The 25987-nt window shown below is 47.0% G+C and overlaps 1 protein-coding gene across 1 annotated transcript; it reads left to right on the forward strand.

The window, feature by feature from the left end:
• The first annotated feature begins 689 nt into the window (after positions 1-689).
• On the forward strand, positions 690-25987 carry PRCC (proline rich mitotic checkpoint control factor). The gene is made up of 7 exons (XM_070396501.1): positions 690-1408; positions 12810-12857; positions 15083-15649; positions 18128-18223; positions 20170-20313; positions 23022-23087; positions 25559-25987. The coding sequence occupies exons 1-7, from the start codon at positions 950-952 to the stop codon at positions 25643-25645; spliced, it is 1467 nt and encodes a 488-aa protein (XP_070252602.1). The 5' UTR covers positions 690-949; the 3' UTR covers positions 25646-25987.

A 25987-nucleotide genomic window follows, 5' to 3' on the forward strand; every position in this document is an offset into this window, starting at 1 on the left:
TGCTGCAGAGGGAGCCAGTCCCCCAGGCTGCAAGGGCTGGGTTTGCTCCGGGATGTGCACCTTCGTCAAGAGGAGGGGGGCCATTTCCTCCCTCTTATGTCACATGTATTTCAGCTCTCAGATGTTTATTGTTAAGCTTGAAAGCTCGCCTCTTTCTAGCTCGCAGCCCAATTTCCTATAGGTCTCTCGGGCCCTGTCTCTTTTTGGGGTGTTTGATTCCAACTCCGGTTTCTGCCGACTGGGGAACTTCAGTTTATTTCCGTAGCACTTTCTCTTTAAGCTATTCTCCTCTGGCCCCTAATCCGCCACCTTCCCAGACTCCCTCTCATTCCCGACATCACTTGCAGTATCGACGAGCACTACAACTCCCATAAACCTTAGCGCTCAAGTGGCTACCCTAGGGAACTTCAAGAACCGAAAGGCTCTCCTGTCTGCCTCCGTGATTACCGCGGTGACCGACGGGGCTGGTAGTCACCCAGGAATTGTCGGGCGACATCTCCCCTCGAAAAAACCTACTCATCCCAGAAGACCTCGCGCCAGAGGCGGGTGGACCATCTGTCTTTCGGCGCAACCCTTAATCCTTCCTCGGACTCCAACTCCCGCCGGGCCTTGCACCGAGTTCCCTGCGGCGGAGAATGGGGCTATGTCCAAAGCTTTCTGGGAGTTGTAGTTCGTATGGTAGAGAGGGAAGGAGGGGGCGGAGTGACGCGGCGGCCATTAGCTGTGTGTAGTTGCCCGGGACTGGGAGCCTAAGTGAAGAGGGAAGTCTTATTCGGTGGAAATCCGCTGTGGCGATGGGCTACTGCCGGGGCTAGCCCTCGAGTAGGGAGAAGGTGGACTTTACGGTTCCCCGCCCCGCCAAGTGGCGGGGCCCACTAGGCCTCCGGGCATCCCCGGTCTCAAGTAGGCCTAGTCTGCCGGCAAGGGCGCCCCCAAAAGCGGAGGCGCCATGTCGCTGGTTGCTTATGCCAGCAGCGATGAAAGTGAGCCGGATGAAGCGGAGCCGGAGGAGGAGGCGGCGGCACCCACATCTGGACCGACTTTAGGGGGCTTGTTCGCTTCTCTCCCCCCACCGAAGGGTCCGGCCCTGCTGCCTCCGCCCCCTCAGATGCTAGCCCCCGCCTTCCCCCCTCCGCTGTTGCTGCCCCCACCCGGCGGAGACCCCCGGCTCCAGCCCCCTCCCCCCTTGCCCTTCGGCCTGGGAGGCTTCCCCCCACCTCCAGGCGTGAGCCCGGCTGAAGCTGCGGGAGTCGGGGAGGGGCTGGGATTGGGGCTGCCCCCGGCCCTGGGCCCTGGCCTCAGCCTGCCCCCCCCTATCGGCGGTGCCGGGCCCCCCCTGGGGCTTCCCAAGCCAAAGAAGAGAACGGAGCCCGTGAAGATTGCGGCGCCGGAGCTGCATAAGGGGGATGTGAGTATCGAGGAGGGCACCCCTACACTCCATCGGGTGTGGGCATGGGCACAGCTGTAGGCAAGACTCCCACCGATGAACGCTTCCATCGACTCCAGCCACTGGCTTCCTAGTACAGCGCGATGAATTGAGCTGAAGGTTGCCACCCTCGGGGCGTGAAGGGGTTGGTGCATGCGGCTTCTCGAGGCTGGACCCGCCTGCAGAAGGGTCGCACGCACCCCATCACTTGGGCCTGAGACCCAGGCTCAGGCCTCGGGACACCTGGTTCTGCTCCCTCTTGTTGCATCCTCTACCTCGGGCCAGGTTTTTTGCTCTGTTTTGTTTTCCCTCTTACGCTGAGAGCAGCATCACATCTGGGACCTGGGAAGTGACAGGAGATAGGATTCTTGAAGCCCTTAGGCTGAACTCGAGACTAACCTCTCCCTTTGCCGCGGGACTTACAAGCATCAGGGTCTGAAGGAAAAGGGTAGGGATCCTGGATTCTATTTCTGAGTGGAGTTAGGGAAGAAATGGAGTATTTGTTGAGTTCAGATCGTTGGGCAGGCTTTGACCCTTCCTTCAAATACGACAGAACTCGGGTTCTTACAGTTGAGAAACAGGTGTTGAGCGTGTAAGATCTTACCTGGTGGAGGGCAGAGGGGCTCTGTCTGAACCCCAGGTCCGTGACTCAGTTTCACCATTCGGGTATTGTCAAGCTTAGGTGAGTTAGGATGCTTGGGGACTATTTCTAGAAGAGGCAGCCAAGCTTATATTTTCTGTTTATTAGAGCAGAAAACTAGAAGGCCTTTTCTGGAATACTTTGGGGATCGGGGCAGGTAGTGTTTTATATGTGTGTGTGTTTATTGATCTCAGAGAGAGGAAGGGAGAGGGAGAGACAGATAGAAACAGCGAGAGAGAAGCATCCATCGACTGCCGCCTTCACATCCCCGACCGGAGACCAAGCCCGAAACCCGGGTATGTGCCCTGAGCAGTCATGGAGCTGGTGCGTGGGTTGATGCTTGACCATTGAGCCACACCAGCCGGGATGGGCAGGTAGTGTTTTAAGAGTTATCCTGAGTTCCTTCCTTTCTTTCTCTTCTGAAAAGTTAACTGGTCAGTCCCTGGCTTACCTTCAGGAACCCCCCAAGAGAAGCTTCTTGATCTTTTCTTACTGCTTTCCTTCAGACTTCCAACGCTGCCTGGGCGCCGTTTCCGTTCTTAGTGCTTCCTGGTCCCTGGGTTTCTTCCCCAGAATCCTAATGTTCTCTCCCTCTCCTCTTGCAGTTCTTAGCTTAAAAGACATGTTTTCTGCCCTAGCCGGTTTGCTCAGTGGATAGAGCATCGGCCTGCAGACTGAAGAGTCCCGGGTTCCATTCTGGCCAAGGGCACATGCCCAGGTGGCGGGCTCTGTCTCTGAAATCAATAGAAATATATTTTTTAAAAAAAGATGTTTTCAGTGAGGACTTCCTAGACTACCTATTTAAATTGCAACTTCCTATCACCCACTCTTCCCCACCCCTTTCTTTGTTTTATTTTTCTCTATAGCACTTACCACCGCCTAACATACTGTCTACTTTTTTGTATGTTTTTTAGAGAGGATGGGAGAGGGAGAGAGAGAGAGAAACATCAATGATGAGAGAGAATCATTGATCAGCTGCCTCCCGCACGCCCCACACTGGGGATCGAGCCTGCAACCTGGGCATGTGCCCTGACTGGGAGTCAAACGGTGACCTCCTGGCTCATAGGTTGACACGCAACCACTGAGCCACGCCGGCCGGGCAGTATACTGTCTAGTTTCGTTGCCTCCACAGAGGCATGGCTTATGGTTTATTTTATTCACACGATGTCTCTAGGCAGCGGTTCTCAACCTGTGGGTCGCGACCCCTGAAAACACATCCTGCATATCAGGTATTTACATTACGATTCATAACAGTAGCAACATGACAGTTATGAAGTAGCAACAAAAATAATTTTATGGTTGGGGGTCACAACATGAGGAACTGTATTAAAGGGTCTCGGCATTAGGAAGGTTGAGAACCACTTCGAGTGGTTTAAAACAATGCTTGGCACATAGTACTATTAAGCATCTTCTGAGTGAATGAACTCAAATAAATACGGATTATTCATGGGAAGGGCGGTTCCAGAATCTCCCTCCCTACTTGTTCCAAACTTTCTTCCAGATTATTCCTCCTCCTTTCTCACCTGAGTCTGTCATTTTTAAGTCTAGGGTCCAAAAGCCTCTTGTTGCCACGCTGAAATTTACTTTGACCTGGATTTAATCTGAAACAAAGGAAAGCCCCTGAATATGACAGAGGAAAATAGGTTCATTTCCTTGGCATTCTCTTTTCTCCCCTCTTCACAGTTCTCTCCCCAGACTGTACCTTAGCCTCACTGTGGTGTCTGGGGGAAGGGGCAGCTGCCTCCTACCACAGTGACGTGGAAAGGCTCATTTCTAGGTCTGGGAAGGCAGCAGTAGGGAAGTTGCTGGTGGGGGGACTACTGAGCCTTCCGTTTAGGCTGGCTGACATGGCAGCAAACTCTGAGGACTCCTAACTCTATCCCTTCTTTGTAAGTCTAATTCACTAAGTTTCTGAGATGAACTGTGTGACATGGATAGTTAAAATTAAGTCGCATGCTGGCCTTCAGCTGGCTCCGTTTCCCACTTTGTTCTGTTCAAGTTATTATTGTTCTCTGAACACGTAATTCCTGGGGAAAGAAGATAGCCTAGGAGTATTCAAGATGATCAGGTGAGGGTGACCTTCGCCTCTGAAATTGTGCCTCCTCCGGGTCTCAGCCCCTCTGGACCTAAGCTTTGCGTCTTACACCTAGTAGGCTCTCAGTACACGTTTAAATAAATGAATTAGGTTTCCTTAAGTAATTTCCCTTTAGAGTTGGGTGCTAAAGTAGAAGTAATTAACGCTGAACTTTTATTAATTAAATTAACTCAATATTGAGCTCCTTCTCTGCCAGGAGCTAAGAGTATAGCAGTGAACATGGTAGACCCTGCTCAAAAGGAGCGTATGGTCTATTGGAGGAGCCCAACAAGGAAATGGATTTCAGGTCAAGTCAGAGGATAGAGCTGGTGCCATGGGAGCACACCAGTCCAGAGGTTGGGGAGGCTTCCAGAAAGAGGAGATAGCTGAAGAGAGAGAAGACAGATGAGTAGGAGGTAGCCAGAGAAAGAGCGGTGGACTGGGGAGGAGCCCCTCAGGCAGAGGGAATAAAATGTACAGAAGCCTAGAGGGGAGAGAGAATGAAAATGCTGTGGGAGAACCTGAAGGTACAGCAACTGGAGCCCATGGGTGGGCAGGGGAAGTGATGAGAGAAGGTGTTACAGCCCTAGCCAGTTTGGCTTAGTGGATGGAGCGTCAGCCTGGGGACTAAGGTCCCGGGTTCGATTCCAGTCAAGGGCACATGCCTGGGTTGCAGGCTTGATCCCCAGTGGGGGAGTAGGCAGGAGGCAGCCAATCAATGATTATCTCTCATCATTCATGTTTCTCTCTCTCTCTTTTCTTCTTCCTTCCCCTCTGAAATATATATATGAAAAAAAGAAGGGGTTACAGAGAGAAAAGGGTTGAGGCCAGATGATAATATGCCTTAGATGCCGTGCAAAGGCCTTTCTATTCTGGGGTAGTGAAGAGCCCTTAAAGGCTGAGCGAGAATTCTCTGATCACAGATGGTGAAAGGCCTGGAGGGAGCAAGACTGTCAGAGACACAGTGTGTGAGATGGTGGCCGTCTGGAAAAGGGTGTAGCAGGGCCTGGAAAGAACTGGAGGCTCCCGGTCTGTTTCGGAGGTAGAAGTGATAAGACTAGGGGGTTGATTGGATGTCATGGATCCAGGTGAGGATTCAGGGCTGACCCCTGCCTTTTGGCCCAGCCCACTGGGAGAGCAGTGATGCCATTTATTTGGGGAATAAAAGAGGCAGAGCAGATTGGGAATTAGTTAGATTTAATTGGTTGCAAGTATCAAAAACCAACTCAAGCTACTTTATTTTTTTTTTTTTATATTTTATTGATTTTTTACAGAGAGGAAGGGAGAGAGATAGAGAGTCAGAAACATCGATGAGAGAGAAACATCGATCAGCTGCCTCCTGCACATCTCCTACTGGGGATGTGCCCGCAACCCAGGTACATGCCCTTGACCGGAATCGAACCCGGGACCCTTCAGTCCGCAGGCCGACACTCTATCCACCGAGCCAAACCGGTTTCGGCATCAAGCTACTTTAAATAGTAAAGCATCAAATGTACTGAGGTACCTCAGAAAGTGCTCGGATCAGGAATTGGGACCCGCACAGCTTCTTGCACATTTGGTTCATTCATCTGCAGACCACTTCCCTCTGCTTCTTCTTAGCCTTTGTTGCAGGTGAAAGATGGCCACCACACCTTCTTGTTTTTTCATTCCCTTCTTTTTAGTGGTCAGCCAGATTGAACTACAATCTTAGTCCCAATTCTGGTTTTGTGGGAGAGATTGGTTTGATTTCGGTCACTCATCCATTAGCTGCAGTCAGGGGATAGGTTAGTATCATATTCTGTCTCCAGGCGCGTGGCAGAATCACATTTCAGCTTTTGATTTGTCTGAGGAGTTAGGAATGGTCCTTGAAGTGGATACTTCATCCTCTTCTTTTCCCTTCTTACTCTTTTTTTTTTTTTAAATATATTTCATTGATTTTTTACAGAGAGGAAGGGAGAGAGATAGAGAGTTAGAAACATCGATGAGAGAGAAACATCGATCAGCTGCCTCCTGCACATCTCCTACTGGGGATGTGCCCGCAACCCAGGTACATGCCCTTGACCGGAATCGAACCTGGGACTTTTCAGTCCGCAGGCCGACGCTCTATCCACTGAGCCAAACCGGTTTCGGCTTCCCTTCTTACTCTTGCTTCCACCCAAGCTACCTCCAGACATTGGTCGATTGTTGATGTCATGGGCTTAGAGGATACAGACTTCTAAAATAGAATATAGAAAACCAAACTTAGGCTAAAATAGAATATAGAAAACCAAACTTAGGCTAAAATAGAATATAGAAAACCAAAATTAGACTAAAATAGAATATAGAAAGCTAAACTTAGAAGAGTAAGTCTACTGACAGAATGTGCATTCCAAAGCAACCAGGAATTTAGGCTTATTTGGATTAGTATTACCCATACTTTCAGATTGTTTACTCAGATAGTAGAAAGGCTGAAGCTATGCGATTGATTTTTCACTAATTTTGGTCATTTCTGTTAACCAAATAATTAAGAGTTGACTGCAGTGGTTTAAGCTAAGTTTTAGCTCTGAATAGAAAAGGAATGCGTGCCTCACTAACACTTGTGGGGCACTTGCTTAACACCTGACATTGTGCGAGGCACTTCCTGACTCTGGAAGGTATTGTTTCTAGTTTATAGATGAGGAAATAGAAGTTTAGAGAACAGAGGTGATTTGCCTAAAATCACACAGTTTGGTGGTAGCAGAAGTCATATATGCACCCAGATAGGTTTTGTTCTGCCTGTTGAAAAGAGAAGAGCCTTGGGCAGACAGAAATAGGAAAGCAATACAATGAGGAGTGCAAAATGGGAGAGAAAATGATAACCTAACTAAAATGCAGATGTGAGTAGAAGGTGTTTCAGACCAAAGAGTAAAAAACGTTGGCGAATCTAGTTGACCTGAGTTTGGAGCCTGGAGTGGAGGGGTGTGTGTGTGTGTGTGTGTGGTGGGGAGTGGGGGGGGGGGGGGCGAGGGGACAGATGAGAGAGAGAGAGAGAGAGAGAGAGAGAGACTGTCTGTCTCTTTGTCTCTGTCTGTCTGAGCTTGGGCCCTTATTTCCTCCTTGGCTCCTGGCCCCGGCAACTAGTGATTGCTTTTTGGAGAGGCAGTCTGTGAGAACCAGAGCCTGAGAAGATAAGAGAGAGGCCGCCATGGGGAATGAGGCTCTGATAGATCAGCAGATCCCACTGGGCTTAGCTTAATGGAAAGTGTCTGTTTCCGTTCTTGCTCAGCAGTCTCGGGGTGTGTGTGTCTTGTCACTCTTGGCAGCTAGAGCAGAGGGGACAGTGGTGGCCATTGAGGTTCAGGCTCTTGTGAGGCCAAGAAGAAATACAATACTTTCTTCTTAAGAGCCCTGGCTGTTTGGCTCAGTGGATAGAGCATCAGCCCATGGACTGAAGGGTCCTGGGTTCGATTCCAGTCAAGGGCATGTACCTCCATTGCAGGCTTGATCTTGGGGGGTGGGAGCCAACCAGTCCGATGTGTCTCACATCGATGTTTCTCTCTCTGTCTCTCCCCTCTCTTCCACTGTCTAAAAATCAGTGGAAAAATATCCTCAGGTGAGGATTAGCCAGAGAGAGAGAAAGAGAGAGAGAGAGAGAGAGAGAGAGAGAGAGAGAGACACACACAATCAGTTTGTGCCTCCAAAACTCAGGAATGCCTGTTCTGGCCCTGCACACTTCTGCCAGCCCTGGGTGCTCTGGTATTTCTAGCATTGCCCGTTTCTCTGGGTCCCATGGCACAGACCCACTTAGGTTGCCATTCGCTGGTCTGTAGTGCTCTATAGGAGTTGGCTTCACAACTTCCATGTAATAGGTTCCTGGGGAAAACAGTTTGGCGGTTCCTCAAAAAGTTAATTAGAATGACCATATGATCTAGCAATTTCACTCCTCTGTGAAAACGGTTAAAAGCAAGGATTCAAACGGGTTCTTGTACACCACTGCTCACAGTAGCATTACTCTCAGGCGCCAAAAGATGGCAGCAACCCCCGTGCCCATCAACAGATGAGTGATCAACAAAGTATGAGAGATACATACTGAGGAATATTATTCAGCCTTAAAAAGGATTGAAATTTGGATACATGCAGTAACATGGATGGACTTTGAAGACCTTATGCTAAGTAAATACTATACACAAAAGGATACATATTGTATGGTTCCACTTATACTAGGAACCTGAATAGGCAAATTCATAGGGATGGAAAGTAGAAGAGTTGTTACCAGGTGCTGGAGGGTGGGGGTGGGAAATGAGGAGTTATCATTTAGTAGGTACAGAGTTTCTATTTGGGATGTTGAAAAAGGTCTGAAGCCTGGCGGGCATAGCTGAGTGGTTGAGGGTCGACCTCTGAACCAGTAGGTCATGGTTCGATTTCTGGTCAGGGCACATGCCCGGGTTGCAGGCTTGATCCCCAGTGGGGGAGGGGGGTGCAGGAGGCAGTCTATCAATGATTTTCATCATTGATGTTTCTTTCTCTCCTCCCCTCCTCTCTGAAATAAAAAAAATATATATTAAAAAAAAGTTCTGGAAATAGTGGTGTTTGTTATACAACATTGTGAATGTACTTAATGCCACTGAATTGTACACTTAAGTGGTTAAGTGGTAAATTTTATGTTATATGTATTTTACTCTGATAAAGAAAAACCCCCGATATGTTTCTGTACCTCTCACCATCAAGGAAGTTCTTCTTGAGTCTAAGTTAAGTACCGTGTGCCTAAGCTAAGCCCATTGCTTCTAGCCAGTTCTCTATAGAAGCTGAATTGATTTTCTTTTCAAATGCTCCAAGGCAGCTGTATTTCCTCCTCCCTCCATCCTTCCCAGGGTGACAGGAGAATATGTGACATCTTTTATCATTTGGATTACTCATCGCTCTGCTTTTTGGAACTCTAAACCAAAATGTATTATCTTTTGTGAATATTTGGATAATTCCTTGCTGAGCTTTCCTTCTGTTTCCTGTTAGTTTTCAATCAGGCCCCCACATGCCCAGAAGTGTTTTGAGTGGTATCTAAACTTGTGTTTTTTTAAAAAATATATATATTTGTATTGATTTCAGGGAGGAAGGGAGAGGGAGAGAGAGAGATAGAAACATCAACGATGAGAGAGAATCATTGATCGGCTGCCTCCTGCACATCCCCTACTGGGGCTTGAGCCCACAACCTGGGCATGTGCCTGGGACCCTTTAGTCCGCAGGCCGATGCTCTATCCACTGAGCCAAACAGGCTAGGGCTAAGATGTTAAAGTTTAAACGTGCCTGGGGACTTCATGAGACACTCATATACCCCATAATGGGGTGGTACTCTGTGGTCTGCTGGAAGGAAGATAAACCTTCGTGGTAAAAAGATGGGAGATGATCAGGAAGACCTGATGCAATGGGAGTTTGTGGAACTAAGAGAAAAGGTTGAAAATGCTTAGGTGTTTGGGGCTTAAGGCTTTTTCTTTGGTTGAGTTTGACACCTTGGCAGACTAGAGAGAATAATCCTTGACCTCTTTTGAATATTAGTTTACTGTATACATTTTCTCTCAGAGCAGCTCGTGCAATCTCTAGAACATCTTTGCGACATGGATAAGTATTTCCAACTGAGGCTTAGAGAGTTAGTTTAATGGCTTATTGGGGGATTCCCTACCCAGTAAGTGGCAAAGCTGAGACTCAAACCTGTATTTCTGAGTCTGTGCGTGGTACTTTCTTGGCTGAGTCTTGTGGAAGCTCGTAGGATCTGGTCAGTGTGGATCTCAAACCTGGACAAACACAGACAGCTCAGCTTGATGTTGCTGCAAAAACATGGGAGCCAGAACGGATTCAGTCATATTTGACCTCTCTGAGCCTTATTTTTCTTACCCGTAAAATTGAGATACTAATGCCTGCCTTGAAATGTTACTGTGAGGATTAAATGAACGATTGTGCGTAAATTGCCTGACACATAGCAGGGACTCAGCAGATGGCTGTCCTTTCCTCTACTACCCTATCCTATCCCTCACATATATTTGACAGCACTTAATAATTAAAGTCATTATGGCCCTGGCCGGGTAGCTCAGTTGGTTGGAGTGTTATCCCGATCAGCCAAAGTTGTGGGTTCAATCCCCAGTCAGGGCGCATACAGCAATCAACCAATGAATGCATAAATAAGTGGAATAGCAAATCCATGTATCTCTAACTCTCTCTATCTCTCTCTCCCTCTCTCCCTTTCCTCTCTATCTCTCTCTCTCTCTCTCAAATCAATAAATTTAAAAAAATTATTATGTATTGACTACTGTGAGGCAATATTGAACTATAGGGCCTTGGCTGTCAGAGGCGAGGCAAGGCGAGAACATACACATGAAAAATGTAACGTTTCCAAAGCAAGCACAAATAAATCAGGGTTAGTGTGATCCCACCTCAACAAATGAATGACACCGAGTCAGAAAGAACAAGGTGAGACTCGCCCGGAAGACTTCTCAGGAGTTTTGTTTGTTTTTTTTAATATATTTTATTGATTTTTTACAGAGAGGAAGGGAGAGAGATAGAGAGTTAGAGACATCGATGAGAGAGAAACATCGATCAGCTGCCTCCTGCACATCTCCCACTGGGGATGTGCCCGCAACCCAGGTACATGCCCTTGACCGGAATCGAACCTGGGACCCTTCAGTCCGCAGGCCGACGCTCTATCCACTGAGCCAAACCGGTTTCGGCATCTTCTCAGGAGTTTTGAATGAGGAAGTACAGGGGTGCAGATTGACAGGAGAGTGGGTGGTGGTAGTGATATAGGTATAGGGAGAGAGAAGGCAAGGGACTTACATGAAAGAAAGCACAAATGTAAGAACAACAGATTCTTTGAAGGCATATCTGAACCACACTTGATGTCCTTAACTCTTACTGCCTTTAGTTATTAGTTATTTGGGTGCTTGTCATTATTCTTACCAGACTGTAAGCTCCTTGAGGGAAGGGACTTTTGTCATGTCCTGGCACATACAGAAAACCTCTGAGGCACACTGACTACCTGGCCCAGGGCTTGCCTCTGTAGTCTGTGTACTCCAAGCCCTGCCAGGTGCCTGTGGGCTGAGTAGACCCATATCATAGCTTTGACCCAGCCATGGGACACCAGTCCGGAAGCCCTGTGTACACTATCTAGCACTCAGTCCTGCATAGAATAGGTTCTTTTTATTGGTTGATTGATTGATTTTAGAGAGAAACATTGATTTGTTGTACTTATTTATGCATTTATTGCTTGATTCTGACCAGGGATTGAACCCCCAAACTGGGCGTATCAGGATGACACTCCAACAGAGCTACTCAGTCAGGCCCTATAGTAAGTTCTCAGTAATGATGATTAAAATATCCTGGTAGCCCTGGTTGGTGTGGCTCAGTTGGTTGAGCGTCATCTCATCCACCGAAAGGTCGCCAGTTTGATTCATGGTCGGGGCACACACCCAGGTTGTGGGTGTGATCCCCAATCGGGGTGTGTAAGGGAGGTAACCTATTCATGTTTCTCTCATATCAATGTTTCTCTTCCTCGTCCTCTCTCTCTAAAATCAATAAAAACATATTATAAAAAATTTAAAAAAAAGATCCGATAGCAGACAAATCCAGAAAGAGAGATGGGAAGGTCAGTTGAAAAAGATAAGCAGAGGGTTTGAATTTGTGTAGAATCTTGGAGGTGATTCCTGCCTAATCATCTTTATTTATAGATGCCCAAATCAAGGTCCTGAGAACAGATGGAAAGCTTTTAAGGTTCTTGGTTTGGGATTACTTTTTTTTTTTTTAATATATTTTATTGATATTTTACAGAGAGGAAGGGAGAGAGATAGAGAGTTAGAAACATCGATGAGAGAGAAACATCGATCAGCTGCCTCCTGCACATCTCCCACCGGGGATGTGCCCGCAACCCAGGTACATGCCCTTGACCGGAATCGAACCTGGGACCTTTCAGTCCACTGAGCCAAACCGGTTTCGGCAGGGATTACTTTTAAAAATGAAATGTTAAAGCTCTTGTTCATATGCCTTGCATCTTTCTGGTAGTTGAAGATACTAAGAATTAGTATTGAGTTAAAAGTTTAGGATATTTTTCAGTGTGAGAGCTTGTATTTGAAACAGTTCTGATGAGTCAGAGGGATAATACAGATGACCTTCTGTCTTGCCCAAATTCTCACAGTCATCATTTGCTAGCCTTCTTTCTGGACACGAACAACTGTTCAGCAGATAATAGATCATACTTGGAGAGGGAATGGATTTCTCCAATGGCTTTGACCTTTAATGCCTCATAGAAGAGTAGTTAACACACCACTTAATCCCACAGGAGTTCCCCAGCCCTGTGGTTATGTAGTCTATATAAGTGGTTTTAGAAATGAAGCTGAGATTAGGTGAGATTGTGGGCCAAATCCCATTCATCTTCTAGTGGACAGATTTATAGGAAGAAGAATGGGTATAGCTTTTTATTTCCATCAAAGACTAAATGGGAGAAAATAGTTTTAATATAAAGAAATAGAAATTGGTGCAACAGGGTAAGAGAATGAAAGACCAGGGGAGGTCAGCACATCCCCCGTTCTCTGAAGATGTGTGAAAGCAGGACGGGAGCTCTGCTGGTGGCCTGGGCTGAGGGTGGTGGTGCCCTTGCCAGAGGTGGACACAGTCCTACACACGTGCTGTATTGAATGTTTCCCCCACTGTCCTTAAACAGCGAGGCCTTATTCCATTTCTTTTTCTCTTAGTCAGATTCCGAGGAAGATGAACCCACAAAGAAGAAAACTGTCCTTCAGGTAAGCTTCATGACACAACGGCAGCCATTTCTTTCTCTTCCCATATTATTTCCTAAAAGACAGGATTTACGATGCCCAGCAGTTTCCAAATCAGGCTTAGAACAAACGCAGGCATTTGAGGACCAACTGTTTCAGTACGATTTTGTTTTCTTTGATAACATCAGACTTTGTGCTTCTCTGCCCTGTCCTCACTTTAGTGGGGTAGTGTTACCTCTTACAGGACAGGTAGTGGTAGGGAGATGGATTGGAGCTCAGTTTGATTCACTATGTTTCAGGTAAAAGGATTATCTAGGAAAGATAGAAACAATGGATCGGGCAAAATGATGTTAGGGAACATCTGTAATTTATTTTTAAAATGTTAATTTTTCCATTAAAGTTGACATACAGTGTTATGTTTCAGGTGTACAACATAGTGATTAGACATTTATATAACTTAGAAAATGATCACACCTTTCTAATACCCACCTGACATCATACATAGTTATTACAATATTATTGACTCTATTCCCTATGCTGTACTTTATATCCCCATGACTATTTTATAACTCTTATTTGTATTTCTTAATCCCTTCACCTTTTTCATCCAGCCCCTCAACCCCCCTCTCATCTGGCAACCATCCATTTGTTCTCTGTATTAATGAGTTTGTTTCGAGAACATCTGTATTTTAAAATTATTCATCTTCTCCCTGTCTCATTTTTAAACTAGAAAATAAACACTTCAATAGCACTTACTGTGTACCAGGCACTGTTCTAAGTGCTTTAGTAGCATTTAATTGATTTAATCCTTATAATATTGCCTGTCATAGTGTTATCATCATCCATGTGTTACATGGGAGGAAACTGAGAGATTAAAGAACTTGCTGAAGGTCAGATAATTGTGGGGGGCGAGGCAGGGCTGGAGAGCTGAGATTAGACTCAGGTGGTCTGACTATGGAGTCCAGGCTCCTAACTGTTACATTTGGCTGCTGCTCCGTCGTCAAGACCAGAGGTCCTCCACCAGCCGGTGCCAGGAGATGGTCTCTGCTGTTTTCTTTGTTTCCCCCGCCCCCGTTTCTTTATTCGGGCTCCCAAGATTTTCTTCCTGTTTACTTCACATGTAGGACCATGCTATCAACATGGCTTCCTGGAGGAGGTGGACGGGCACAGAAAGTGATGGGAGGACGCTGGCTCGGACCAGAGGGCACCCCAGTGTAAAGAGCAGTCCTCGGGGTGGTAGGAAGAGACGAGTGGTTAGAGAAACCCTCAACTTGAAGGCAGAGTGGGGACCCATCATTGCAAAGGGATGTAGCCATGAATCCAGGTGTCATCTGAGAAGTCAGACCCTTCAGAGCTCTCCTGAGGACGTGCTCCGTATGGAACCTCATTCCGGTTCCTATGACTCCGAGCCTCTGGGCTGTGTCAGACTGGAGTGACCCAACCCTGTGAACAGGGAAAGGAGCCCATTTTCCGGATGAACAGTTCGGCCTGGCCTGCTTGACTGCAAATCTTATTTATGTATTCTGGGCATTTCTTGGCTGAGAGGGATGTAGTACACTGGTCCTCCAAGACCAGTGACCTTATTCCATTCTCCTTTTTCAAACTGGCCTTTCCGCAGCCTTACAGTTAGGCCAGGCTGGCCCTGTAGCATACAGAAAGCAGAATCTGAGAGAGTCTATGATATGTTAAATGTTTGACTCTGACATAAACGAGCTGAATGTCACACATCTTTAGGGCTTTCCCTGGGCAAAGGAGGGACCATTTGGCAACATGTATGAATGTCTCTTGGACAGAGCCTTGTTCTTGACTTTAGAGCAATCCAAAGGCAGCAGCAGGTTCCCATGTGAAGAGGAACCTTCAGGACATGGAGAGAGGTTAGGTGAATAGCTGGAGAGAGCCCTGGGCTTTTTGGGGAAGAAGGATGATGAGGTTGAGAGCATCATATTTGACAAAAACACAATCAGGGGAGGCTCTGTGGCAGAGGGCAATGGAGCTGGGTAGGGATGGAGCCAAGGAAAACAGGGATGACATCTTACCTGGGGGAAGCAGCCAGCAGAAAAGAAGGGCCTGAGATAGGAGTTAGGCCCAGGTTGGATCACTGGAGTAGATGAAGGTGAGAAGGCAACAGGGCTGATAAGGTTTTAGGCTCGAGCACATATCTGTAATTCTTGTTCTTGACGCTAGCAGTACATGTCATAACGGTTCACTTGTCATCTTTCTTTCCGGCTTCCCTGACCCGGGCTCACCAGGGATCTGGCCAGGGGACTGGTTTGTCTGCCTTGCTTCCCCAACCTAAAAACCTGACTGTGAAAGAGACTAACAGGTTGCTCCTGCCCCATGCCTTCTCTCGGAAACCCTCGGATGGCTCCTCTGACACTAAGCCCTCCAGGCAGGCTTCTAAGACCAAGCCCTCCTCTCTCGCCCCTGTTGTGGGCACCACAACCACCACGCCGTCGCCCTCCGCCATCAAGGCTGCTGCCAAGAGTGCTGCCCTGCAGGTGACGAAGCAGATCACACAGGAGGAGGACGACAGTGATGAAGAAGTAGCCCCTGAGAACTTTTTCTCCCTCCCTGACAAGGCTGAGCCACCTGGAGTTGAGCCATACCCTTACCCCATTCCCTCTGTCCCTGAAGAGCTGCCTCCAGGCACGGAACCAGAGCCCGCCTTCCAGGATGACGCAGCCAATGCGCCCCTCGAATTCAAGATGGCAGCAGGCTCAAGTGGGGCCCCTTGGATGCCCAAGCCTGGGGACGACTACAGCTACTGTCAGTTCTCCACATATGGCGATGCCAATGCCGCTGGTGCTTATTATCAGGTGGGTAGGAGGGATCGTTGGAGCATGGCGGTCAGGGAGAGCTTTGAGCCCGTGCTACAGCCTCTGGGGCATCACTTTGGCTGAACTAAAAAATCTCCTAGTGGTTTTCCTGTACCTTCAGGCCTCAAAACATACTACTTTTATTCTGAACCATATTGGGCTAAAATTTCCCAAGTCTTAAAGTCTGACAGGTAGAACCACATAATGGACACCTTTATTCTGAAAACAAAATCCTATTGTGGGGCTGGTGAGAGATAGGGAGAAGGTGGAAGAGGAGTGGTCTCTAATCTTAGAGATCAAGATAGCTGTGCAGATGTGGATGATGAAGATCAGTGAACTGTGGCCTAGATTTCTAGTTGTAATGAGTCCAAGAAGAGTTTCTGGAGGTGGAAAGTCAGAGAACACAGAAAGGAAGGGGAGAGGTGGGACTGAGAAGGAAGGAGGGGATCTGGATTGTTGAATGACAAGGGAATAAGGAGATTGGTGAGAGGCCTCGACTGAGTCATGAGAAGTTGAAAGGACCCAGTAAGGCCCTGGAGAGGGGACATTAGGGGGCTATCAGCTGGGCTGTGATAGAGAATGAGGTCTGAGGGTGGTTTGGGGTTTGAATCCCAAGCTATGAGTCTGGGCAAATCCTCCACTGTCTCTGAGTCTCAGATTCCTGAGCTGTTAAATGGGGATGACAGTGGCAACTTCATAGGATTGCTAGGAGAATTACATTAGCTTAACATGGTACCTGGAACATAGTAAATGCTCAATAAATGTTACAACTTTTCATTCAGATGTTATTTGGATTAGCTATTTAGGTTGTTCTGTGTGGCCTCAGAGAGTAACAGTACAGGGTGCCGGCTTGTGAATAGGTTTAAGACTTTCCCAGCAGTCAGAGCTTCTTTAGATGAAGAGGGATCCCAGGAGTTTGGGGACTTGCAGAGGCAGCTGGCTGGCTGGTCCCAGCTGGGCAGCTGTAGCACGTTTCCTGCTGGCCTGGGATAGTTGGAAGGCTTAAGTCCCTTTCGACCACTGTGATTCTCTGGTCAGTGTTAATCTTATTTTCAGTTTGGGCATGGGTAGGGACCCTTTTCAGATCAGAAACTCAAACAATTGTGTTTCCTAGATATTGGCTGTTAAACCTTGTTGTATCCCATAGCTAATCAGGGACAATCTGTCTTCCCTAAACATTGTTAGAAGGAAGGAAGATGAGAGTGTTTTGACCTTTTTAGGAAAAAAAAAAAAAAAAAAAAAAAAGATGCTATTTAAATCAGAAACCTTGTTTACATACACTAGGGGGCCCTGTAATGTAAATATGTTATTGTGAATACAGTTGATCCTTGAACAAGGAGAGTGTTAGGGGGCTGATGCCTCCTCCTCCCTGCAGTCAAAAGTCCTCTTAAAGCTTTCCATTCCCCAAAAACTTAGCTACTATTAGCCTACTGTTGACTGGAAGCTTTACTGATAACATAAATAGTTGATTAACACATATTTTGTATATTATATGTATTATATATACTATATTCTTACAATAAAGTAAGCTAGAGAAGAGAAAATGCATTTACAGTGTTGGAAAAAATCCACATGTAAGTGGAGCCATGCAGTTCAAATTCCTGTTATTCAAGGGCCAACTGTACTTTTACGGAAAATCATAATCGTTCTGGATTTTTATATAGTATTTTGATTTAGTCATTATTAAACCTTATTTTCCACTTAGCTCACTATAAAGTGAATGTTCTTTCAGGGGCATTTGTTTGGAATTTGGAGCAAAGGTGGAAGGATTAGAAAAAGTGTGGGCAGGGTAGACACAGTTTCTCAGCCCTATGGTTGCCTGGCTTGGCTTCGGCAGGGGCCTTGCCTTCTTCTAGGGTCCACAACGACATCTGCATAGCTCACCCCTAAGGGGAGAAGCATCAGATTCCTGAACCAAAAATCTGGTTACACAAACTTGCTTTGTTCCCAGCTTTGTAAATTCCATATAGTGGTTGTTTTTTGCATCAGAGATCGGGAAGCCTTCCTGCCCATTCATTGTAGGCAGTCTCCCTGTGTCTAGAGGCCCTAAATAGAATGAGGAGCAGGAATGGCATGCCCTCACATCTTCTGCCCCCTCTCACAGAGCTTATTAGAGTCTTATGAGCAGGAGGAGCAGAGCTGGGGGCACAGTAGATGTAAAGGGTGGGAATCACTCTTGGGAGGCAGCCTAGGGAGCAGGGTGTAAACTGAAGCAGGAGAGAACATCTTTATTTTTTGTCACCCTTTCCTAAAAAATTCCCATTTGTCTGGATGATGCATATCAGAAAAGCTGCAGAAATTGTTCTTGAATTGTGGGAGAGGTCCTTAGGCTCTGTGCCTTTAACTGGTCCACCTGAGCTCTGTAGTGTGGGCGTCACCATTACCTCTTTGATGAGGGTTTTCTCAGTTCCTGGGCAGACCTTGTTCCCTCTCCACTGTGCCCTCAGTTGATGTGCTTTTTTCTTTCCTTGGCTGCAGGATTATTACAGTGGTGGCTACTATCCTGTACAGGACCCGACCCTGGTACCCCCCCAGGAAATTGCTTCAGATGCCTCCTTTATCGATGATGAAGCAGTAAGTTAACAAAGCGCAAGTGACCATCTTTGACCCACAGGCAAATCGGAAGCTAAAGGAAATTCTCTTTAAAACTATTCAGTTAGGATTAGGTGTGGTAGCGTGTAACTGAGAATCTCCAAATAATAGGGCTTCTATAAGAGAAGGTAATTATTTTCCTCATAAAAGAAGACTAGAGTAGGCAAGCCAGGCAGGACTGGTGGGACAGTTCCACAAAGTAGGCGGGTCCAGTCCCCTTCTGATCATTATTTTGCCACCTCTAGGTTGTGGCCTTTATTCTTATGGTCAGTGATAGCAACTGAGGCTACAGCTGCCACATCTGCATTCCATCTAGCCCTCCGCAGCTGGGTGGGGAGGAAAGAGGAGAGACATTTTCCCTCCCCTTTTAGGAGACGTCCCAAAAGTTTCTAAGTTCACTTCCACTCCTATTTCATTGACTAGAATCTGGTCACATGGCCTTACTGGTTGTAGGGGAGCCTAGGACATGTAGCCTTTTGGTTGAGTGGTAATAGACCTGGCCAAAATGTTGGGTTCGTTCACAGGACAGGAGAAGGGAGAATGGATTTTGGGAAGGAACAGCAGCCACACTAAATAACCCCTGTGTTTCCTGTAACCGGATCCGCTGCTGCTGAGCTTCCTAACCTCAGTGCAAGGGAATATAAGAGCCCAATGTCCTGTGGCCATCAGGCCATGTTCAGGTTATAAAGTATTGTTTTATCTGCAGGGATGTCATAGCCTATGGAGGGGGCGCTGGAAATAGAGGCTGCTTCCTCTTTGCATGCAGGTTCTTAAAAAAAAATTTCTAGCCCAGCCAGCATGTGCAACAACAACAAAAATCAATTTCTACTTACCTGTTCACAAAAAGGTGTGCATACCTTTGCATACTTCTCTGCCTGTGGTTAATATTGTGTATGTCCTTTTTTTTTTTTTTCTAAATAGTGCTTTTAAAAATATATTTTTATTGATTTCAGAGAGGAAGGGAGAGGGAGAGAGAGAAACATCAATGATGAGAGAGAATCATTGACCAGCTGCCTTCTGCATGCCCCCCACTGGGGATCGAGCCCGAAACCAGGGCATGTGCCCTAACTGGGAATTGAACCATGACCTCCTGGTTCATAGATTGATGCTCAACCACTGAGCCACACCAGCCAGGCTTATGTCCTTCTTGACAAGTTCCATAGTTAGGTTCTTTTTGTTCTAAGCCTAAGAGGCATAAAGGAGCTGCTCATCCAGTGGCAAAAGTCAGTTTTTTGTGGGTAAAGTGACCCTAGAGGCCTCGTTAATGCTCAGACAAGGACCTGGGTCTGACTGAAGTCCAGATGTTTTAATTTGATTCCTCAGCACCCACACTCCCTTCCCGGAACATCTTTGGGTGACTGTGGAGTGATCTATATGCTTCGTGAGGGGGAAGAGGAAAGAGGAGTGAGTGGTCTCCTAGAAGATTTGTCAGGCCTTTTCCTATGAAGCTCCTGCTCTATGCAGCTCCATGTTTTCCCTCTCTGATGTCTGCTCTGGTGTGGGGTCTGCTGAATTGGTGACACCAAACCAATGAGAAGGAACAGACATGTAAAAAGAACTGATTTGCAGAGGAGAATTCCTAGATTTTTTTTAATCCCAAATTGTTCATTTGAAAACTGCATGCAATCCTTTAGGCAGATACAATTTATAGTAATTTGAGTACAAATTCATAAAATTATTCTCAGTACTCATTTATGTTTGGAAATGTCTCTTGACCTTCCTCTCCCTGAGTCCAGGAGAACTGAGAAGTAGCCATGCATCTGGCATCAGGGCAGCTTGGTGGTGGGCAGGGTGAAATCAGATGTTACAGCGGGGAAATGAGGGTGCAGGGGAATTGGGGAGTCACGAAATGATTTGATAACATATGGGTCCTTAGCCACATCTCCTGATCCTAATCCCCCACTCCTGCATTTTTTCTCCTTTTCCAGTTTAAGCGGCTGCAGGGCAAGAGGAACCGAGGGAGGGAGGAGATCAACTTTGTGGAGATCAAAGGTGATGACCAGCTCAGTGGGGCGCAGCAGTGGATGACCAAGTCATTGACAGAAGAGAAATCCATGAAGTCATTCAGCAAAGTAAGTGGGAAAGATCTATTGAGTGGCCAACTTGGGAGGCCCCAGAGCAAAATTTGGTCCTGCTCCGTACTGTTACTGTCAGCAACACATTTAGCAAACACCTGTGTCAGTGGTATTAGCGTACACACTGAGCCTCACAGACACTGCTCCTGCTTCCAGAACTTTGCAGCACGTTGCTCTCCATCTGGACGGTGGAGTCTGGTTGCTGAGATGAAATGGTGGAGCAGTTTCCCAGTTGGGAAGATGCTAATATGTTGTGGCCTCTTCCCTGGCTGGATAGAATCCATAGCCGCCCTACCCTCTCCCTACTGTCATGCCCTTTCTCCATCCCATTAAGCTGGGACCTGGCTCAGCATATCTTTGAGGTATGGGCACCACAGAGCTCAGAAGTCCTGGGTCCTAGGTTCTCAGTGTGCAACCCCTCCTCTCTCCTTTATTTATTTATTGTAGCCATCTGTGGTCTTTTTTTCCCATTATTTATTGTAGCCATCTGTGGTCTTTTTTTTTTTTTTAATGTTTTTGTTGATTTTAGAGAGAGAAGAAAGGAGAGAGGAGAGAGAGAAACATTGATGTCAGAGAGAAACATCGTTCAGCTGCCCCCCGCACATACCCTGACTGGGGATTGAACCCACAACCTGGGCATTTGCCCTGACTGGGAATCAAACCAACAACCTTTTGGTACACAGGATGACAATCAACCAACAGAGCCACACTGGCCAGGGCACTTGTGGGGTCTTTTCATACGCTATATCCCTCATATTCCCACACCACACTCCCACCTTCTTGGGACTAGTTGTCATCTTTCAGAATGATGACCATCTCTTCACCTAGTAGCTGAGTACAGCAAACGTGGACATTTATGAGTCTGCCACAGGGGGCAGAATGTGGGGAAACCTTGGATTCCAGCCCAGCACCAGCAAGGCCAAGGTCGGGCATCTTATTCCCTTCTTCTCTCGTTTGTTTTATTTGCAGCCACAGATGGCCATCTGAGCCCTAGCCATTTGTTTTAACTGAATGCTGGCGGTCATATAGGACTGAGCAAAGGATAGTGGTTAGATCAGCGTAGATCCATCACTGTTTACTGGAAAAACCACTTAGAGCATGCTCTACTAACTGTGGGTGGAGAGAGTTATCACATAGCAGTAGCAACTGTTGTTAACGCTCATTGTGGGCCAAGGATGGCGCTGGATGTTTTATGTTTCTCATCTTTAACTGTCACATTAAATGACATTAAATAGCAGCAAGGAATTGGAGTTAGCTATTTTCCCTGGTCTAAGTTTTCTTTCCACCATCTCATTGTATTGAGCTAGATTTTTTAAAAAGAAGACAGGCCCTAGCCGTTGTGGCTCAGTTGGTTGTTATCATCTTGTACACTGAAATGTCGAAGGTTCTATTTCCAGTCAGGGCCCATACTTAGGTTGTGGGTTCAGTCTCCTGTTGGGAGTGGGTTTGGTTCCCAGTTGGGGCATGTACGGGAGGCAACTGATCGATGTTTCTCTCTCTCTCTCTCTTGCTTCCTTCCTCTCTCTAAAATCAATAAATGTATTCTCTAGTGAGGATTAGAAAAAATAAAAATAAGCCCGGCCAGTGTGGTTCAGTGGTTGAGCGCTGACCCATGAACCAGGAGGTCACGGTTCGATTCTCGGTCAGGGCACCAGGGCACATGCCCAGGTTTTGGGCTTGATCCCCAGTAGGGGGCGTGCAGGGGGCAGCCAATCCATGATTCTCTCTCACTGATGTTTCTATCTTTCCTTCTTCCTTACTCTCTTGAAATGAATAAAAAACATATTAAAAAAAATAAAGTAAAAATAAAAACGAAGATAAAGATGTGGATCTTGTCCCTGCGGAGTTTACAGTGTAGTTGGGGAAAACAGATTTAAGGACACTTGAGCGTAAATGATTACCGTGCAAATTGATTACTTAAGTGCTGAGGAGACTCCAGAGAGTTTTGGGAGTTGGGTGGGGCTAATTAGGAAGCTTCTAGTCTGAGACAACACTGGCAGAGGACAGAAAAAGCACAGAATGAAAGCCCGGACCAATACAGATTTTGACAGTAGATCTTTTGCATCATAATTCGGTTAGTGGTTCAGTGCAGTTACGGGTGGAGGTTGGATGATTGGAGAGATGGTGAAAATTCTAGTTCCAGGGAAGCTGTTGGTACTTACTAGGACGGGGGAGGTGGAGATTTAGCCAAAGGTAGAGAGTTTGATGGTAGAGAGTTTGGTAAACAGTAGGTAAGAGACGGGCTAGACATCTGGACTGACTGGGGAGTAGGGGACAGAGATGAACAGGCTTGAGGGGTTGTGAGAGGGGAGGGAGGCCTATGCTCTGGCACTTAAGCTGTTTTAGATGGACTATAGGCAAAACTGGTATCAAGTGTTCACTGTGGGCAGAGCTTGGTGTGGGGGTGGGATGGGGTTATTAAGAAATAGAAGACAGAGTTCTGACAGAGTATTTCCAGTCTAATGGGGATATTAGCAGGCTATTTCAGGCAAGTATTCTGAGCTTGGGTTTTTTGCATAAGAGCTTTAATAAAAATAATTGCTTTGTAAGTGTATAGGCATAAAAACAGCTCCAGACACACTCTTCCCCCCAGGACTTGGGCAGTGTCTTTGGTTTCCCATTCCCTATCATTGCACCATCTGGGCCCCTGAAAAACTTCTGCTTTTCTTCCTGTGGCTTAATGGTTGTGTTGTCTTCTCTTGCAGAAGAAAGGTGAGCAGCCAACAGGCCAGCAGCGGCGGAAACACCAGATCACATATCTGATTCATCAGGTGAGAGCACTGAGAGCCCTGGCCTGCCTGGCAGGATCCCTATAAACCTGAGAATTTAAAGGCTGAGCTAAAAGCCCAGGTGCCAGGCACCAACTCTGGGAAGGCGTCCTCTGCCATTCTCCATGTGGCCACTAGGAGTGTGTGTGTCCTTCAGAATTACTACTCTGTGTCATTCTCACTTCATGTAAGACTCAGGTACAGGTGCTTAAAATAAACTCAGTTTGTCCAAAACATAAACGTAGAGGGAGTGAAATAGTTTATCACAGGGTTTTAAAAATTTATTTTAGTTTAATTTATATTAGTTTCAGGCGTCCAGCATAGTGGTTAGACATTTATGTAATTTATGAAGTGGTTCCCCCAATAAATCTAGTACCCATCTGGCACCATACATAGTTATTATAATACTAGAGGCCCGGTGCACAAAAATTTGTGCACTGGGGGGGGTGTGTCCCTCAGCCCGGCCTGTGCCCTCTCGCAGTCTGGGACCCCTTGGGGGATGACCACTTGCTGGCTTAGGCCTGCTCCCTGGGGGATTGGGCCTAAGATGGCAATCAGACATCCCTCTGGCAGCCTGGCAGCCCTTGGGGGATGTCCACTTGCCAGCGGGGAGCAGACCTAAGCTGCAGTCAGACATCCTTAGTGCTGCTGAGGAGGCAGGAGAGGCTCCCACCACCATCGCTGTACTGGCAGCCATCAGCCTGGCTTGTGGCTGAGCAGAGCTCCCCCATATGAGAGCGCACTGACCACCAGAGGGCAGCTCCTGCATTGAGCGTCTGCCCCCTGGTGGTCAGTGTGTGTCATAGTGACCAGTCATTCCAGTCTTTCTGCTGTTAGGGTCAGTTTGCATATTACCCTTTTACTATATAGGATAGAGGCCTGGTGCATGGGTGGGGGCCGGCTGGTTTGCCTTGAAGGGTGTCCCAGATCAGGGTGGGGGTCCCGCTTGGGTGCCTGGCCAGTCTGGGTGAAGGGCTGAGGGCCGTTTTCAGGCTAGCGGGCGACTGAAGCTCCCAGCCTCTCCTTTTTTTTCTTTTTTTTAAATTCTGGGATTTATTTACCTTCTATAATTGAAATATTGTTGCCGTCACTGGCGCTCCCAGCTCTGAGGCTGCGGCCGGCTGAAAGTAGGTATCTGGAGTTTGTTTAGCTTCTGTAATTGAAACATTGTTGCTTCCGGAGCTCAGAGCCGGGCCGCGGCAGGCCATGGCAGGCTGGGAACCTTGGCTTCCTCCATCACTGGAGCAAGCAAGCCTCATGTTTGCTTCAGCTGCGTGGCTGCCGGCCGCCATCTTGGTTGGCCGTTAATTTGCATATCACCCTGATTAGCCAATGGGAAGCGTAGCAGAGGTACGGTTAATTACCCTTTTTGTCTTTTATTAGATAGGACTAGAGGTCTGGTGCACAAATTCGTGCATGGCTGGGGATCCCTTGGCCTGGCTGGCGATTGGGGCCATCTCGCCCAGTCCCAATGGGGGCTGATCGGGGCAGTTGGCTGGGGGAGGAACTGCAGGAGGTTGGCTGTGGAACACACTGACCACCAGGGGGCAGCTCCTGCATTGAGCATCTGCTCCCTGGTAGTCAGTGCACATCATAGCGACTGGTCAGCTGGTTGGTCGTTTGGTTGCTTAAGCTTTTATATATATGAATTGACTATATTCCCTGTGCTGTATTTTATTATATTTAAAAAAATATATTTTTACTGATTTCAGAGAGGAAGGGAGAAGGAGAGAGAGAGAGAGAAACATCAATGATGAGAGAATCATTGATGGCTGCCTCCTGCATGCCCCCTACTGGGGATCGAGCTTGCAACCCTGGGCATGTGCCCCAACTGGAAATTGAACCAGCGGCCTTTTGGTTCATGGGTCGACATTCAATTGCTGAGTCACATTGGCCGGACTTGTTGAGGATTTTTGTATTTATGTTCATCAGTGATATTGGCCTATAATTTTCTTTTTCTTTTATTGATTGTTTTGTCTAGTTTGGGAGGACATGGTTCGATTCCTGATTCAGGGCACATGCTCAGATTGTGGGCTCAATCCCCAGTGGGGGGTGTGCAAGAGGCAGCCAATCAGTGATTTTCTCTCATCATTGATGTTTCTATCTCTCCCTCTACCTTCCTCTCTAAAATAAGTAAAAAAAAATATTTAAAAATATTCTTTAAAAAAAACAAACACCTCAGCCCTGGCCGGTTTGGCTCAGTGGATAGAGCGTCAGCCTGTGGACTGAAGGGTCCCAGGTTCGATTCCGGCCAAGGGCACATGCCTGGGTTATGGGCTTGATCCCCAGTAGGGGGCATTCAGGAGGCAGACGATCAATGATTCCCTCTCATCATTGATGTTTCTATCTCTTTCTCCCTCTCCCTTCCTCTCTGAAATCAATTAAAAAAAATATATATATATATAAACACACACACACACACACAAAAACACACCTCAGTTTGACTCTCCCCTGCCCCTTTTTCCTTGCCACAGGCTAAGGAGCGAGAGCTGGAGCTGAAGAACACTTGGTCCGAGAACAAGCTCAGCCGCCGGCAAACCCAAGCCAAGTACGGGTTCTAGGCTCCGGACCTGACTGCAGATCCCAGGGTCTCTAGTAGCCCGCTGGCCTCCCCGCCTCGGGGACACCGGCTGCTCCAAGCCCAGGACCTCTTTCCTCGAGGATCTAGCCCTCGCCTCTGCGAGAATGAACATATTTGATAGATTTTTCTTACAAAAGTTAGAAAACTCAGCTCCTTTCTGTCTTGGAGCTAGCAAAGACTCGAGTGATGCCTCAGAAGGGGCTCAGAGTTCTTGGACGGGAATTTGCTCCCTATTGGGTGTGATGAAATGTTGAACCCCTCCCTCCACCTTTTTTTTTTTTTAACCAGGGATGTCTGTTGAAATAAAACATTCAGTCTGACA

Source organism: Myotis yumanensis, unplaced genomic scaffold (assembly GCF_028538775.1).
Source record: "Myotis yumanensis isolate MYYU_CA2020_CCGP unplaced genomic scaffold, mMyoYum1.0.hap1 SCAF_17, whole genome shotgun sequence".
Taxonomy (NCBI): domain Eukaryota; kingdom Metazoa; phylum Chordata; class Mammalia; order Chiroptera; family Vespertilionidae; genus Myotis; species Myotis yumanensis.